This window comes from Acinonyx jubatus, chromosome B1 (genome assembly GCF_027475565.1).
Source record: "Acinonyx jubatus isolate Ajub_Pintada_27869175 chromosome B1, VMU_Ajub_asm_v1.0, whole genome shotgun sequence".
Taxonomy (NCBI): domain Eukaryota; kingdom Metazoa; phylum Chordata; class Mammalia; order Carnivora; family Felidae; genus Acinonyx; species Acinonyx jubatus.
The window spans coordinates 83,694,457-83,709,412 of record NC_069382.1 but is presented as its reverse complement, the minus strand read 5'-3'; the positions used below and the strand labels follow the sequence as shown (position 1 = coordinate 83,709,412).

At 36.7% G+C, this 14,956-nt stretch overlaps 1 protein-coding gene across 2 annotated transcripts in view; it reads left to right on the top strand.

The window, feature by feature from the left end:
• The window catches only part of ELMOD2 (ELMO domain containing 2), a 34,254-nt gene extending 20,562 nt beyond the window's left edge, over positions 1-13,692 (top strand). For both annotated transcript variants that reach the window (XM_015073618.3, XM_015073619.3), the window contains exons 8-9: positions 552-685; positions 7,497-13,692. In XM_015073618.3, coding sequence (XP_014929104.1) covers positions 552-685; positions 7,497-7,642 — 280 coding nt within the window. In that variant the 3' untranslated portion in view covers positions 7,643-13,692. The remainder of the gene's footprint in view (positions 1-551; positions 686-7,496) is intronic.
• The last annotated feature ends 1,264 nt before the right edge of the window (positions 13,693-14,956 follow it).

Here is a 14,956-nt window from a genome sequence, read left to right as displayed (position 1 = left end):
TGTAATCGTATGGTATTTTTCTTTTCCTGACTGACTTGTTTTATTTAGCATAATATACTCTAGCTCTGTCCACATTGTTGCAAATGGCAAGATTTCATTCTTTTTGATGGCTAAGTAGTATTCCATAGTGTGTGTGTGTGTGTGTGTGTGTGTGTGTGCGTGCGTGTGCATGTGTGTGTACATACATACACACCACATCTTCTTTATCCATTCATCAGTCAGTGGACACTTGGGCTCTTTCCATAATTTAGCTTTTGTTGATAAAACTGCTATAAACGTCAGGGTGCATGTGCCCCTTTGAGTCAGTATTTTTGTATCCAAAGCTTCATTTTTACTTTCTTAGATTATATCCAGAAAGTCAACAGCCTCTAAAAGAACAGAAATCTTTTATATATTCTGGTTTATTTTTCTTAATAGGTAGAGATTATTATAGAATCAATACTGTATTAGAAATGGATCAAAGTAACTTTTCACTGATTTCTTGCATAATTTTAAAGTTATTTTATGAGCTGTTTGGCTAGCTGGTATAACTGGTAATGTTTCTGACATAGGTATTCTTATGCAATAGTTGGAATCAACCTTACTGAGATGGCTTATAGCTTGCTAAAGAGTGAAGCTTTGAAGTTTCATCTCTACAACTTTGTTCCTGGTATACCGACAATGGAACACTTTCATCAGTTTTATTGTGAGTATTAAAATGACTTAAAACTAGATATTTCTAAGAGAATCTTTAAATCATTAGGAAGATACAGAATTTAATATCTCTATTAAGTATATAACTTATGCTTTTATTTAGGGTCTTTGAAAAACAGGGAAATAATGGTAGATGGGTCCCCAAGAGTATTTTACCATCAGTTTCTATATTTGCTGAATAAAAAAATTCAGCAAGGCAGTTTTTTCACATATATGCAAATTTAGGATTTATGCAGTTTTTCTGTAGACATCCATTTTTGTAGTCAACTATAAAATGAATTTTCTCTCTTGAATACTGGTTAGTGAATGCTGCTGAGTCAAGGACAGGCCATTCACAGATTATTTTGTTAGTCTTGTAAGAAAATTTAAAGGAACGTTCCCCACCTCCTATCCCCACCCCACCCCCTTTTCAAGGCCAGGTTTTCTTGTATTAGGTTGGTGGTACTTAATAACTGTTCCTAATGCTGTCATTATTACCATTGTTCCATTAACTTTTATTGTGATGGTATTTGCACACTGAAGGTTTAATCAAATGAACTTATCTTGTGAAGCTATTGCTCAGAGGCAAAGAATTTAAACCTAGCATAGTTTCCCATTCTACTTTTCTTGATCTTTTTGTAACACCTTTTGCATGCTGGCAGGATATAGGAAACTAGTTAGGTAATAAATTGCCGAATCATAACTTCTTCATCTCCATTGTTGAAGGTGTCATCCAAGCCTCTCCTTCACACAGCCTCCCTGGCCTTCACTTGATCTCTTACTCCCGGCGTGTCGCTTCCTAAATTTCTCTTGCCTTTATCTACTTTTTCCCATCCCCCTTGTAACTGCATGACATCAGGCTTTTGTTACTAGATTACTGTTTTAGCTTTTTCACTAGTCTTTCTCTGATGACCTTCTTCCAGTTCTTCTACACATTGAAGATAGGACTATTTAAAATGAAAATCTAGGGGCGCCTGGGTGGCTCAGTCGGTTAAGCGTCCGACTTCGGCTCAGGTCATGATGGCGGGTTTGAGCCCCACGTCAGGCTCTGTGCTGACAGCTTGGAGCCTGGAGCCTGCTTCCGATTCTGTGTCTCCCTCTGTCTCTGACCTTCCCCTGTTCATGCTCTGTCTCTCTCTGTCTCAAAACTAAATAAACATTAAAAAAATAAAATGAAATGAAATGAATGAAATGAAATGAAATGAAATGAAATGAAATAAAATGAAATAAAATGAAAATCTAATCGTTTTGCTCCACTGCCTACAATTCTTTAAAAGGTTCCATTAGAAGGCCTTTCATAATCCATACCTTGGTAACTTCTCCAGGTTCATCTTCTGCCAAACACCAACTCCCTACAGTCTGAAATTTAGGCACCCTGGTCTTCTTTTAGGTGAGCAAATGTGTCATGCTCTCTCTTGACTCTGGACCTTTCACTCTGCCTGGAGCACTGTTCTGGTCCCTCCTTTCTTTCTAGGTGTTGCTATTCATCTTTCAAATCTCAGTTTAGACATGACGTTCTCAAGTCTTATCAGAGACTTTGTTCCTTTGGCTACCCATTTCTTTCTCTATTATTCTTCTCTTCTCCTCTTTTGGAATATTTTTATCAGAACTAGTGACCTGCTTTAGTATCTCCCATTCATTCATTCATTCATTCATTCATTCATTCACTTGCTGTGTGTCAGATGCTGTTCTGGGCACTGGGGATATGGCAGAAATGAGGCAAAATCTCTGCGTTTATGGAGCCTTCATTTTCCAAACCAAAACGAAACATTCCCTTAGTGCGGCATCTACCCCCAGTTACCACTCCCATTTATCTGCTCCCCTTCGTTGTTGAACTTTTAAAATAAATGCTGTTTTCACTTCCTAACTGCTCATCTTTTTTCTAACTCCAGTTTGGTTTCTCTCCCTACTACACTGCTAAAACGGATTTTCTCAAATACATGAACAACTTTTTTGTTGCCAGATCCACTTGCCCCCTTTTTTTCTTTGTGTTATTTGATACTTTTAGCAGCACCAGGCTTAAACGACCATGCCTTTCTTCTTGCAACCTTATCTAGGCTTTTCTGATGGCACATTCTTTTGTCTTTTCTCTGGCCCCAACTGACTCATCCATAGACTTTTTATGCTGAGCCTTCATCTACTCCCTTACTAAATGTAGGAGCACCTCAGAGCCCAGCCCTAGACCCCCTTCTGTCTTCAGCCCTTCATTCTATCTCCAAGTGGTTTTATCTAGTCCCCTGTTTGACATACCATATATGTACTAGTGATGCCAAAATGTACATCTTAAGGCCAACCTCTCTCTTTAGCCTCCAGCATTTGGATGTCTAGATTTTTTTTTTTTTAATGGAAAAGGTTAAAGGATCTCATGGGGATGGGCACACAAAGTAGGAGTTGATACAATGTGTTTTCAGATGGAGGGTCAGGTTTTTCAGGTCCCTAGGACCCCTGTCGATGATCTGCCTAGGGGCACTGGTTTCCTTTACCATAGCAGAGTTATCACTGTAGTTTTATTTATACACCCTCCTGGCCCTTCCTGACTGTACTGGAGATGTCTCCGTGCCTTGGCTGCTCCCAGATAAAATCGTGAAACCGGGTCAGTATAGCCCCAGCATACCTATCCATTAGTACAGACTCTAAGTCTGTGTGTTCGTCCTATGAGCTGGGAAGAGACCCTTCCTTGCCTTGGGTCAAGCTCAGCCAGTCTCCTTTTTTAAGGGTTGGGCGTTTTGAACAGATTTTTATCCAAATCTGCATCATCTTTTCCCTGTTCTCCAGGTCTTATCTTTCATCTTGTTGCCAGGGAACTATTTATCCCCATTAGTCTTGTTTGATTTACTCCCCTAAACCTCTCATTGACTTTTAGCATAGTGTCTAGACTCCTGGGACTTCACTGATGGCCTCTGATAATTTGTTTTCTCTATGAAATATATGCTTATTTAAAGATGCCAATTGAACATAAAACAAATATAAAAAGAAACAATCAAAAAATTCTCCCCTCCCCCAAATTAAACATTTTACCATATTCAAGTAAATGCAAAGTGTGGTAGGTAAGAACGCAGTGCAAAATGACTTCTGCCCAGTATTTTTGCCCCTATTTATGGGTAACACGAGCATCTTTGGATATTGTTGATCTCAGTGCCCTCAGCATCAACATCTTGTTTGGCTCCTGTCTAGGAAGAGCATCAAGGTAATATCTGAGGTGCAAAAGTCATTATAGGACCTTCTCAGTTGCCTTGTTTTTATCAGTTCTAGATTCATAAGAGCTGTGCATCATCCTAGAAACAATTAAGCTTATGTTTCAAATTTCTTGGAACATTTAAAGCAAACACACACACACACACACACACACACACACACACACACCTCTCTTAATCTTATACACTGGAGTTTCCTCCCCCAAATTGATTTTTATACCCTTTACTGTAAAGTTTTATGTCTTTTTAAAAAAAATCTTTGTTTATTTATTATTATTATTATTAATGTTTATTTATTTTTGAGAGAGAGCACACATTGAGCGGGGGAGAGAGAGGGGGACAGAGGATCCAAAGCGGGTTCTGTGCTGACCACAGAGAGCCTGACGTGGGCTCAAACTCACGAACTGCAAGATCATGACCTGAGCCGAGGTTGGATGCTCAATCTATTGATCCACCCAGGTGCCCCTAAATGCTTATTTTTTGAGAGAGAATGAGCAGGGGATTGGCAGAGACAGGGGGAACAGAAGGTCCAAAGTGGCCTCTGTGCTGACAGCAGAGACCTGATGTGGGGCTCTTACTCAAGCTCTGTGAGATCATGACCTGAGCCGACACAGTTTAACTGAGTCACCCAGGTGCCCCTGAAGTTTTTTGTCTTAATTAAGGTTTTATTCTTATATTCTTTATTTTTAGATATTCTTTTTTAGGTATTTAAATATTCTTTATTTTTAAGAGCATATTCTAACTAGAAAATAATTTCAAACCTTATTTGTTGGGGGACTGGGCCCAGTTCATTTGCACAAATCAATTCCAAGGTCAAAGTTTTTGTGTAGAATAAAGAACTATAAAGAGATTAGCTTTCACATATATTATTTCTCTGTGATATATCTCCATCTCCCATTCCCCTCGTTATCCCTACTGCTTTTTTGTTGGTGTTACTGTTCTCTATAGACAAGGCTGGAAACAAGTGAGTGCCAATTCAGTTTCTTAGCTCCATTGTCACCCTTGTGTTGTATGTCAAAAATGCAAGCAGATATCCAGTGTCACCTGAGTGGTTTGGTGATTCAAAAAAAAAATAACTCAAGTTTGTATAACAGAAAAGTTATGGCTCAATAACAACTTTATTGAGGTATAATTTATATACCATAACATTCACCCGTTTCAAGTGAACAATTCAGTGAGTTTTGGTAAATTTGCTGAGTTATACAACTAACACCATAGTCCACTTTTAGAACATTTTTATCATCCCAATAAATCCCTCATGCCAGTTTACAGTTAATCCCTGTTCCTATGGTTACCTTCTTTTAACCCCTTTTGGAAAACCTTAAGTGCCCCTGTGGCTTTGGTCAGGGACAGTAAAAGCATACGGGGAATTTTGAGGTTAGAAATTTTGTATGGTGTTTCTGTTGAGTCTAGTGTTTGAAACCTCCTAGAGGCAAAACAGCAATAGATGTGCTTTGTGGATACAACTCTTTTCCATCCATTTCTGCAAGGCTTTCAGAGTCTTGCAAGGCCCTGTCAGCCCTCTGTAATTTTGTTCTCATCTCCTGCAGTTTCCTGATGTCTCAGTAAATCAATTTAGCCATTATAGTCTCAGGCTGGTCTTTCTCTAAGACCAGTTTACATTATAAACCAACAACTCAGTTCTGAAGCAAGAAATTGCTAGTACCTTATACTTGAGCAGTTTGTTCGAAACCTAAATACTCATTTTCTTAGGCAGTAATGAAAAGCAATTTAGAGGACTTACAAGAATGGTAAATAGATGAGATATAATTGCCAAATATAATTAAAACAAAAATATCAAGTTTGCATAGATGTCTTAGTTTTCATACTACCCAACATATTAATCTCCAAATTTTTTATTGTATGTCCCTATCAATATATTGGGAGTAGGCATGGGGGGGAGCACAGGTTCAATTTATATATGAATGTATAATTTCTTCAGATCTACTATTCTAATGTATGCACAAAGTAAATTTTGAATGAAATGAAAATTAAAAACAATACCACTTAAAAATAAGTACAAGATTACCATTCTCAGTTTGGCTTTTGGGAATGAAAAGCCCTCTGCTCAAAGAGGCCTTATTCTTTGCTGTTCTCATATATCCTAGTTAACAAAAATCTGTTTTATCATATCAAGAGATTACTCTGAAATCTTTTTTAAATTGGCCTTCTTATGAAGTGATATTTCAATGTTGAAATGTCATGGTTCTTAACTGTTAGTATTTGCTTTATGACTAATTTCTAAAATGGAATTCACTTTTTTTCATACTAAGTGATTATGATAATCTAGCCACACTTTTATGTAGTCACTGTCTTTCCCTCCCCTCCTCCATTTATCTGAAATAAGTCACTTCTATCCCTTATTAAAAATCCTCTCAGAAGAGGAAATGAGATTCTGGTGGATACAAAGTCTAATTTATAACATAATAGAGACCACTTGCGAACTATATGATTTGGGCAAGTTACTTAAGCTCTCAGGGCACCTGGCTGGTTCAGTCACTAGAGCATGCGATTCTTGATCTCAGCATCATGAGTTCTAGTCCCATGTTGGGCATAGAGATTACTAAAAAAAAAAAAAAAAAAAAAAAAAAAAAGTAAAAACTCTCTGTGCCCCCCATTTCTTCATCGGTAAAATGGGAATAACAATACCACATCATAGGCTTGCTGGGAGAGTAAATACACACATGAGCAAGTGGTGAGCATGACTATAGTAGCATTTGTTAAATAAATACATATATTTGGTTGAATCCAAATATGGTTTAAGAGTGATTTTAAATTCACATTTTTTGCTTGTAAATGTATCTATTTACGTTTTTATTTTTATTATGTACTGTTAATACTTTGAGGGTTAACTTGGCTACTGTCATGAGGATATTGAAAAACAAAAACATTAAGCCTACTATTTAGAGTTTGTGTATACTTTTTTTTTTTTAGTGTATATGCTGCCGAAGCAAGCACTGTGTATTCTTTTTAAAAAGAGAAGATGTTGATAGTTCATTGAAGAAAGTAGAAATAATTATTAGATTTATAAATCAATAGAAAACGGCTTTTGTATACTTTATCCTTGTCTAATGTCTTCTTGTTATTTCAGATTTTTTATTTACTTGAGGGGGGGTGGGGAGAGAGAGAGAAAAAGAGAGAGAGTGGGGGGTGGGGAATCCCAAGCAGGCTCTGCACTGTCAGTGCAGAGCCCAACGAAGGGTTCAAACTCACGAACCGTGAGATCATGACCTGAGCTGAAATCAGGAGTTGGACACTTAACCAACTGAGCCACCCAGGTGCCACATTTTCTCATTACTTTCATATTTGTGTTTCAGGGGTCTCTGGGAATAACTTTTTTTCCTATTCCCAAGGCATCTTTTGACAGTACTGTATCTCTTACATTTGAGGGATTTTATTGATACTTGAGACAAACAGTAAATATACTAAATATTTTATTGAAATTCCTGCTTATTTTGAACAAAAATATTTCTTACAAGGTTTTTCAGGTTTCTAGTAGTTTAATATGATTCCTGATTATTGTATTTTAATATATAACTTAAAGGATGGTCCTGTACTTTAAAATGAGGTGGTTTGGTTGTGATTTCCCTACTGAGACTATATTTATGTTTTGTTTTTCTTTAACCGCAGGTTACCTTGTCTATGAATTTGACAAGTTTTGGTTTGAAGAAAAGCCAGAAAGCATTATGTATTTCAACATGTATAGAGAGAAGTTTCATGAAAAGATTAAAGGACTCTTACTGGATTGTAATGTATCACTTACTTTAAAAATATGAATCATCCGTAGTATCTTCTATTTCTACCACATTTTGCACACACAACAGAATTTATATGTTGTAATAGAAAGTATCTGATCAATTACACTCCTTATATATAATTTCCTACAAAAAGATTTCAGAAATTCTATTTAAGAAAGCTAGTGGACAATCAGTGTATGTTTACAGTTGTTTATACACTGTTTTCCAAAGGTACCTTATCCTTCCAAAGATCCCTTCTGTAGAGTCCTGTGAACTACAGTTTGGAACTTGGGACTTAGCCCATGTAGTGTAAAAGTACAAATCAGGTATTTGTATTTAATTGGTTGATTAAAATGTGTAAGAATCAGTTTTCATTTTTGTGTGTTGTACTATCAAGTCAGTATCGTAACCTTTCAAAGCTCTTTTAAGATTTTTTGTGTTTTAGTTTGGAGATGATTGTTCTTTGTCATGTTTTCTTCCTAGGTTAATTAACAGGAAGAGTAGTTCTTCATGGTTTTCTTTGTTTGCATCTCAATCACATGCCCTAATGTTGCTTCATTAGTAGCAAAAAGCATTGATATGTCAGACAGGATAAAGAATCATGGCCTCTTTTTTTTTTTGGTTTCCTTGATTATTTAGCATAATGGATAATGAGAGAATGACAGTATTGGTGACTAGCTTTTTTGTTTCTAAATACCACACTTTAAAATATCACAGTGGTATTTTAAAGCTTAAAAGCATTTTCTCATCTTCAGTTATTTGCTTTTCAGTCAGTTGTAGAAAAGAATAATAATGCTTGGTGTGAAGGCCTTTTATGAGGCTTCTCTGCCTGTGAGTGTTTATGAAAAGAGATGTATTGGCTAAGAAAATCTAGACTGTATTCAAAGGACAGTGGCTATTTCAATAAAACTGTCTTTGAACTTATACAAAAGGAAAACTTAAAGCTTTTCAAAAATACTGGTGAAACATCATTGGTTTATTTTATTTACGATTAACTGTTGCTTCTTTTTGCTTTGCCTCCATGGTGTTTCTGGATAATGGTATATGGACTTTATGGGTATTCTTTGAGTTAGTGGTCTGTGGGATTCAAAAGTAGCCTGAGGATGATGACTGTGCATTTCGTATAGCTTTATTCTCCTAAAATCTCAGGAGGGCATCAAGTGCTGTCAAGGATTATATAGTGATGAGCTTCTCATGGGAATGATTTCTTCCTTGTGTGTTTTAGACATTTGTACTCCTAGCAAAACTAAAAGAGTTTAAAGATAGGTTTGTCTGATCACTAAGTTCTTAAATCCTACAGAAACTGGCCTATTAAAGACATATTTTAAATATGATGAGAGTTAGCCCGTCTTTAAATGTGTATATCAGGTGCTTAAGGACTGACTCATGTGGTAGCAAGACCCGAGACTTTCAGTGTTTGTTCATGTCTCTTGACAGACCTCTTTGTGCAAACTTGTCAGAGAGGTAAAAAACATCTGAGTGGAAAGTAACAGATGCAGTGTCGTATAGCACACACATTGAAAGCACAGCATCAAAACTATTACTTTCTCAACAGGATAAAACACGTAAAACTTGGGTTCACTTTATTATTGATTGTGGTGGTTTAGTGTCTCCATATCACAGGCATTTAAAATTGGTTTCTTGTAGGAGACTTCTAAACCCTGGGATTGTCTCAATTTTTTCTTTATGCTTTCAGTGCATTAGTTTCTAGCTCTACAGTTCTAGGAGATGTAGCAAAATCCTGGTAAGGATCAGGTGCTAACCATTAAAGCTCATTTTATAGTGTTTACTATTACATGGAAAGCAATTCTGTTAGTCTTTCAATGTTTATGCTGAAAATTCTTACCTTTATATTTTAATCTTTCAACAGCTGAGGTCTTGAACTGATTTAAACCTTTGTCAGTATGCTTAATAAAGAATGACACAAGTATGTATGGAAGGGAAAACTTTTTAAAGTAATCAAGTTTTTCGCCTTCTGTGGAGGAAAAACACTTTGTAATAATGTTTTGAGAATGTCATTTTAAAGTTTGGTCGGTAATATGTTCTTTAAATCCATCACTGTTTGTACAATATAGATACTGTCCTGCTTTTGCTTCAGATACTCAATAACCATTTCAGAAGCTCTGTAGTGAATTGGTCTAAAAGATACCAATAAATTCTAAAGTTTGAGAGTCTGGAAGCCAAGCTAAGCGTCCCCACTTGTAAATTAGAATGTAACATAGTGACATACATGAAAAAATATAATTGTGTCTCCTGTCCTATTTTTCCTTGCTTTCAGCATATGTGTGTTAGAATTTTATGTAGTCTTAAAATCCATGTTTAGAATCTTCCCTGTTTCTGTAATAATGAATAAAATACCAAAGTAGTGATAGAATTGAAGTAGCAGGAAAATTATGTTTGTTTTAGCATCAGAAAAGTGAATCGATGTTAAAATCAATTTTTGTATATGCCAGATCAAAGAGAGCGTGCCAGTGACAAGAATGGTGTAAAAATAGAATTATACTGGTCGTAGTTCAAGTATGTTCTGAAAGACAATCTTTAGGGAAATGGGAGAATCAGGGGATATCAGTATGTCAGTGAACCTAGATCAGCCTCTCTTTGTATATAAATATGGTGATATAGTTAGATATAAAAATCAGTGTCTTACTGGCACCAGTTTAGAAAACAGGATCTTTTTCTTAAAAAATGCCCATCCTGATTTTTTTTCTACTTTAACAGCTACTTGGATTTGTATGTATTTTTCTATGTGAAAAATATATGTACTCTTCATTTTTATTCCAGTATTAATAATTGTTTAAATACTGTTTCTCCCCTTTGCATTCAGCGAAATAGAACTTGGTCAAAGATTTGCTCAAAGGAGCAGCATTACATGAGTGGAAAGTGGAATTCTCGTTTCCAGAGCAGAAAAGATTACACACTATCATGGCACAGAAGAGAAGTTTGGCTTGGAGGGCAATAATGTTTAGAATTAATGATCAGGGGCCAGCAGCTATTTTCTCAGGATAAATGGTCCGCCTGACTTCTCTCTGAACAAGTCTGGGGAGGCTTCCTGTCCATTTTCACATTTATGAACCTCTCCGCACAAGCAGATTTTTAACAAAGACGAAGGGACTTATTAAACATCTGAGAGAAATCATGAGTGAGCTGGTTCTTTTTTTCTGGCTTCACCTTTTGACAAGAAAAAGTTTAAATGTAGTTCAGGTAAGACCTAACTATTATAGGGCAATCCTTTTTTTTTCTTTCTTTCTTTTTTTAATTATAGGGCAATTCTGTGGTTCTGTTAATGTATTAAAAAAATAAGCAGTGGCTTTCCCTGGGGGAAAAAGTGCTGGTTGTCAACTTAAAGAAATCGATTTTTGTCTACTTTGGATAAAACAATTAACTTCATATGTAAAAGCAATAGTTTAAATGTGATGTCATTTTGTTCAGAATGTTGTGAACAAATAAAAAAGTGTGTCAAAATTGTTACAAGCCGCTCTGCTAATCCTTCTGTCTCTTCCTATCCTCCCCATCCCTTACTTAAGCCATTTATGTTCATGAAACAGTGACTTCCTTATTTAACCCTTTAATCATGTTTCTATAGGGTAAATCAGAATACACAGAAAATTTTTATTTTTGTGACTAACTCATCCACTAATTACCTATTTAAGATGTTATTGGGTAACAACAATTGGTTATGAGACCAGAAAAGAGCTGGAAAAAAAAGAAAAGAAGCTACCACTCCCCCCCCCCCATTCTTACAAAGGATAGGAATAATTCATACTGCACTGCAGTGTGCTTTTCTTAACTTTACAGTGTATCTTAGATACATTTTTATATTAATACATAGCTTCCTTATTCTATTTATTTACAGCTGCAGAGCATTCCTCTGTGTGTGTATCATTTTGAACTAAACAAAAATACTACATATGGAACTGGTTGGATTCAGCAAATGAACTTTATTAAAGCTAATACTAATTATAGCTTTAAAATGTATGTATTAGAAAAAAGTGGCTGAAAATTAAAGACAAAGCAGTCATCTCAAGGAGTTTGGCGAAGATCAAAATAAATGTAAAGAAAATAAAGAAGGAGATATTAAAGGTCAGAGCTTAGATGCACGGAATAGAAATGCATACAATAGAATCAACAAAAGTAAAAATCTGTTGCCTGGAAAGACTAATAATACTGATTAACCTTGGTGAGATAAATAAAGAATAAGGGGGGCGCCCGGCTGGCTCAGGTCAGTTAAGCATCCAACTCATAAATTCAGCTCAGGTTGTGATCCCAGGGTCATGGGATGGAGCCCGATGTCGGGCTCTGTGCTGAGTATGTAGCCTGCTTGGGATTCTCTCTCTTTCTCTCTCTCCCTGCCACCTGTTCATACTTCCTCTCTCTCTGAAGTAAAAATTTTTTAAAAATTTTAAAGAATAAGGAAGAAAATAATGATACCAAGAATTGAGTGTGAAACATCACTACAGATCCTGCAAATACTGGAAAGAAAATGTATTGAGGATAACCTCAAAAATTTGAAAATTGAGATAGGATATAAACATTTCTAGAAAAATATAACTTACCAAAACAAAACTGTACAGAAAGAAATAGGGAATCAAAAAGTCCTAGCACTATTAAATGGATTCAGTAATTAAAAACCTTTCCATTAAAAAACCTACAGTTCCGTGTAGCTTGCACTGGTGAGTTAACACATTTAACAATAAAATGGTAACAATTTTCATAATCTTTTCTAAATAATGAAGGGTGGACACCCTATACTTCATGAGACTATCATAATCTTGATGACTCAACCCAACCAGGACAGAACAAAAAAGAATAATTATATGCTAATGTCACTTTGGATGCAGTAATCCTAAATAAAATAGAAGCACACTGAAATCCAGAAATATATTGAATTTCATATATTACATAATAAATAATGAACTGCATATAGATATGCTGTTTTAATGTGTGATCAATTATAGCTCAGTTGGGTTAATTCCCAGAATAAAATTATTGAAATTTACCACGTCAATATTTGAAAATCACATGATGATCTTAAAAGTCACAGGAAAAGCATTTGATAAAAACTTGACATCCATTCATGTTAAAAACATAGCAAGTGAGAAATAGGGGTTACCTTAATTTTACAAAATGTGTCTTTATAAAATAAACCCTAGCAAATATATTTAATGGTAAAATGTCTGGATCAGAAATAAGAAAGGGTGTCACCACTTGTATCAGTCAGCTTTTGCCACAGGAACAATGCATAACAACCAATCATACAAAAATCTTAGGGGCATACAAAAAAGCATTTCCTCCTCACACATGGGTAGGCCAACCAGGCAGCTTTGCTAATCCCAGCTGGATTCATCTGGCCTTAAATATAGGTCGTGGGTTTGCTTCTTGTCAGCTCCATGTGACTTGTGCATCTGGGACCCGTGGGCTACCTGAGGTATGCTCTTTATACGGTGCAGCAGAAGCACAGAAACAACAAGCCCAGTGGCTCAAAGGTATTTCAGGCCTTTGCTAACATCATGTCCACCAATGTTCGCTTGGTCATCTAGCAGGTCACATGGACAAGTCCAACATCAATGAAACAGCGAAATATACTCTATTAGGAAGGGGTAAGGAGTGAACATTTGACGAGTAATCCAAATTGTCACAGCACATCTGTTCAAAGTTGTGATAGAAGTCCCACCTGGTGCAGTAAGACAAGTGGATGGAAAGAAAGAAAAGTGACTATTCATAAGTGATATATGTACATAGAAAATCCAAGAGAATTGATCAGATATCAATGGTAGAGGAGGAATTTGATCAACTATCAAGGGTGATCATTTATCAAGGGTGAGGGGTTCTGGCTAAACCTATTCAGCCTGATTTTTTGCTAAAACTGAGCTTTGAAGACATGCCTAACAATGGTACTTCTTGGGAAAACACGGCTCAGAGGAGCTTGATTACAGTTTGGTCAAAGGGGAGCATCTTGTTACTACTGCCTATTGCCTGAGCAAGATTTCAGCAGAGAAACGAAGTTTTATGTTTTCTTCCTAATCCTTGACAGAAATATGCAGCTGTAAGGGGGTGATCTTTCATCATTTGGATTCCCCCAGAATCAGACCTAGAGATAAAGAAGTGTCATTCATTTGGGAGGTGATCCCAGGAAGTGCTGGTAAGGGAGTGGGGAACCGAGGGAGGGAACTGAAGTCCTCCCATTAAGGGTATTTTGTATTAAGTAAAATAACACTGTGTGTAACTGGATTCTGAGCCCTTGGATGAGGATGAGGGGTGACTCCATCTGAGGATAAGGGGACTGAAGTATTTATACACCAACTCCCATCAGTTATTGGGCAAGGGCCTCCCAGGGGTGTGTTATTTTCCCTGCACTTCTAGCATGCCGTGCACAGGTGTGCAAAGATGGCTCTGATGGCCAGAAGACCCTGTAGAGGTGCTGACATGACAATAGGAAGTCAGGCCTGTGTGTGCTAAAGTGGTGAGAGCAGGGTGACGGGGGAGGGATATTGAAGACATTTGCTACAAGACACTTTTGCAGGTAACAACAGGGGAAATAAGCACCAGGGAAAAACCTCATAAAGTCAAGGGGAAAAAGACAACAGTAGATAGAACATGGAGCCGATAAAAACAAATAGAATGCTGCCTGACAGCCTGTGGGCTTCCTGGACCTTGTGTCATTCCTTGTTTGCGGTTGAAAACAAGCTTGGACCATGCCTTATACTTTGTAAATCTCTTGTTTATTCTTTCCCTGTCTCTTCGGCACTCAGTTTGTAGGCATGAAAAAAAGGTTACTGCAGGTGTTAATAATGAATTTAGCTTTGCTGGAAAGATGCCATGAAGATTCATTTTTATCCCAGTAGAAATCTAAGACTGTTCCTGTATCTAACCAAAGGTACCTTCTGGCTCAAAAATGCTGTAACTCTGGGATAGATACCACGATTCTAAAATTTTTTTTAATGTTTATTTATTTTTGAGAGAGAGAGAGAGAGAGAGAGAGAGAGAAGGGGAGGGTGGAGCAGAAAGAAAGGGAGACACAGAATCTGAAGCAGGCTCCAGGCTCTGAGCTGTCAGCACAGAGCCTGACATGGGGCTTGAACTCACAAACCATGAGGTCATGACTTGAGCCAAAGTCAGACGCTCAACTGACTGAGCCACCCAGGTGCCCCGACACCACGATTCTAATAACAATAGGCCCAAATGATTATAGTGACTTAGATTAGAAGTTGTTAAAAGTGCCGTAAAATATAGACTCTAAAAATTTAAAAAAAAAACCTAATAATTACATTTAAAGTAAGTTTCTGCCTATTGGTTCCAAAGACCTTCACTTGTTATTGGACCACTTTGTAGTCTAGGTGAACTGCAAGTCTTAGA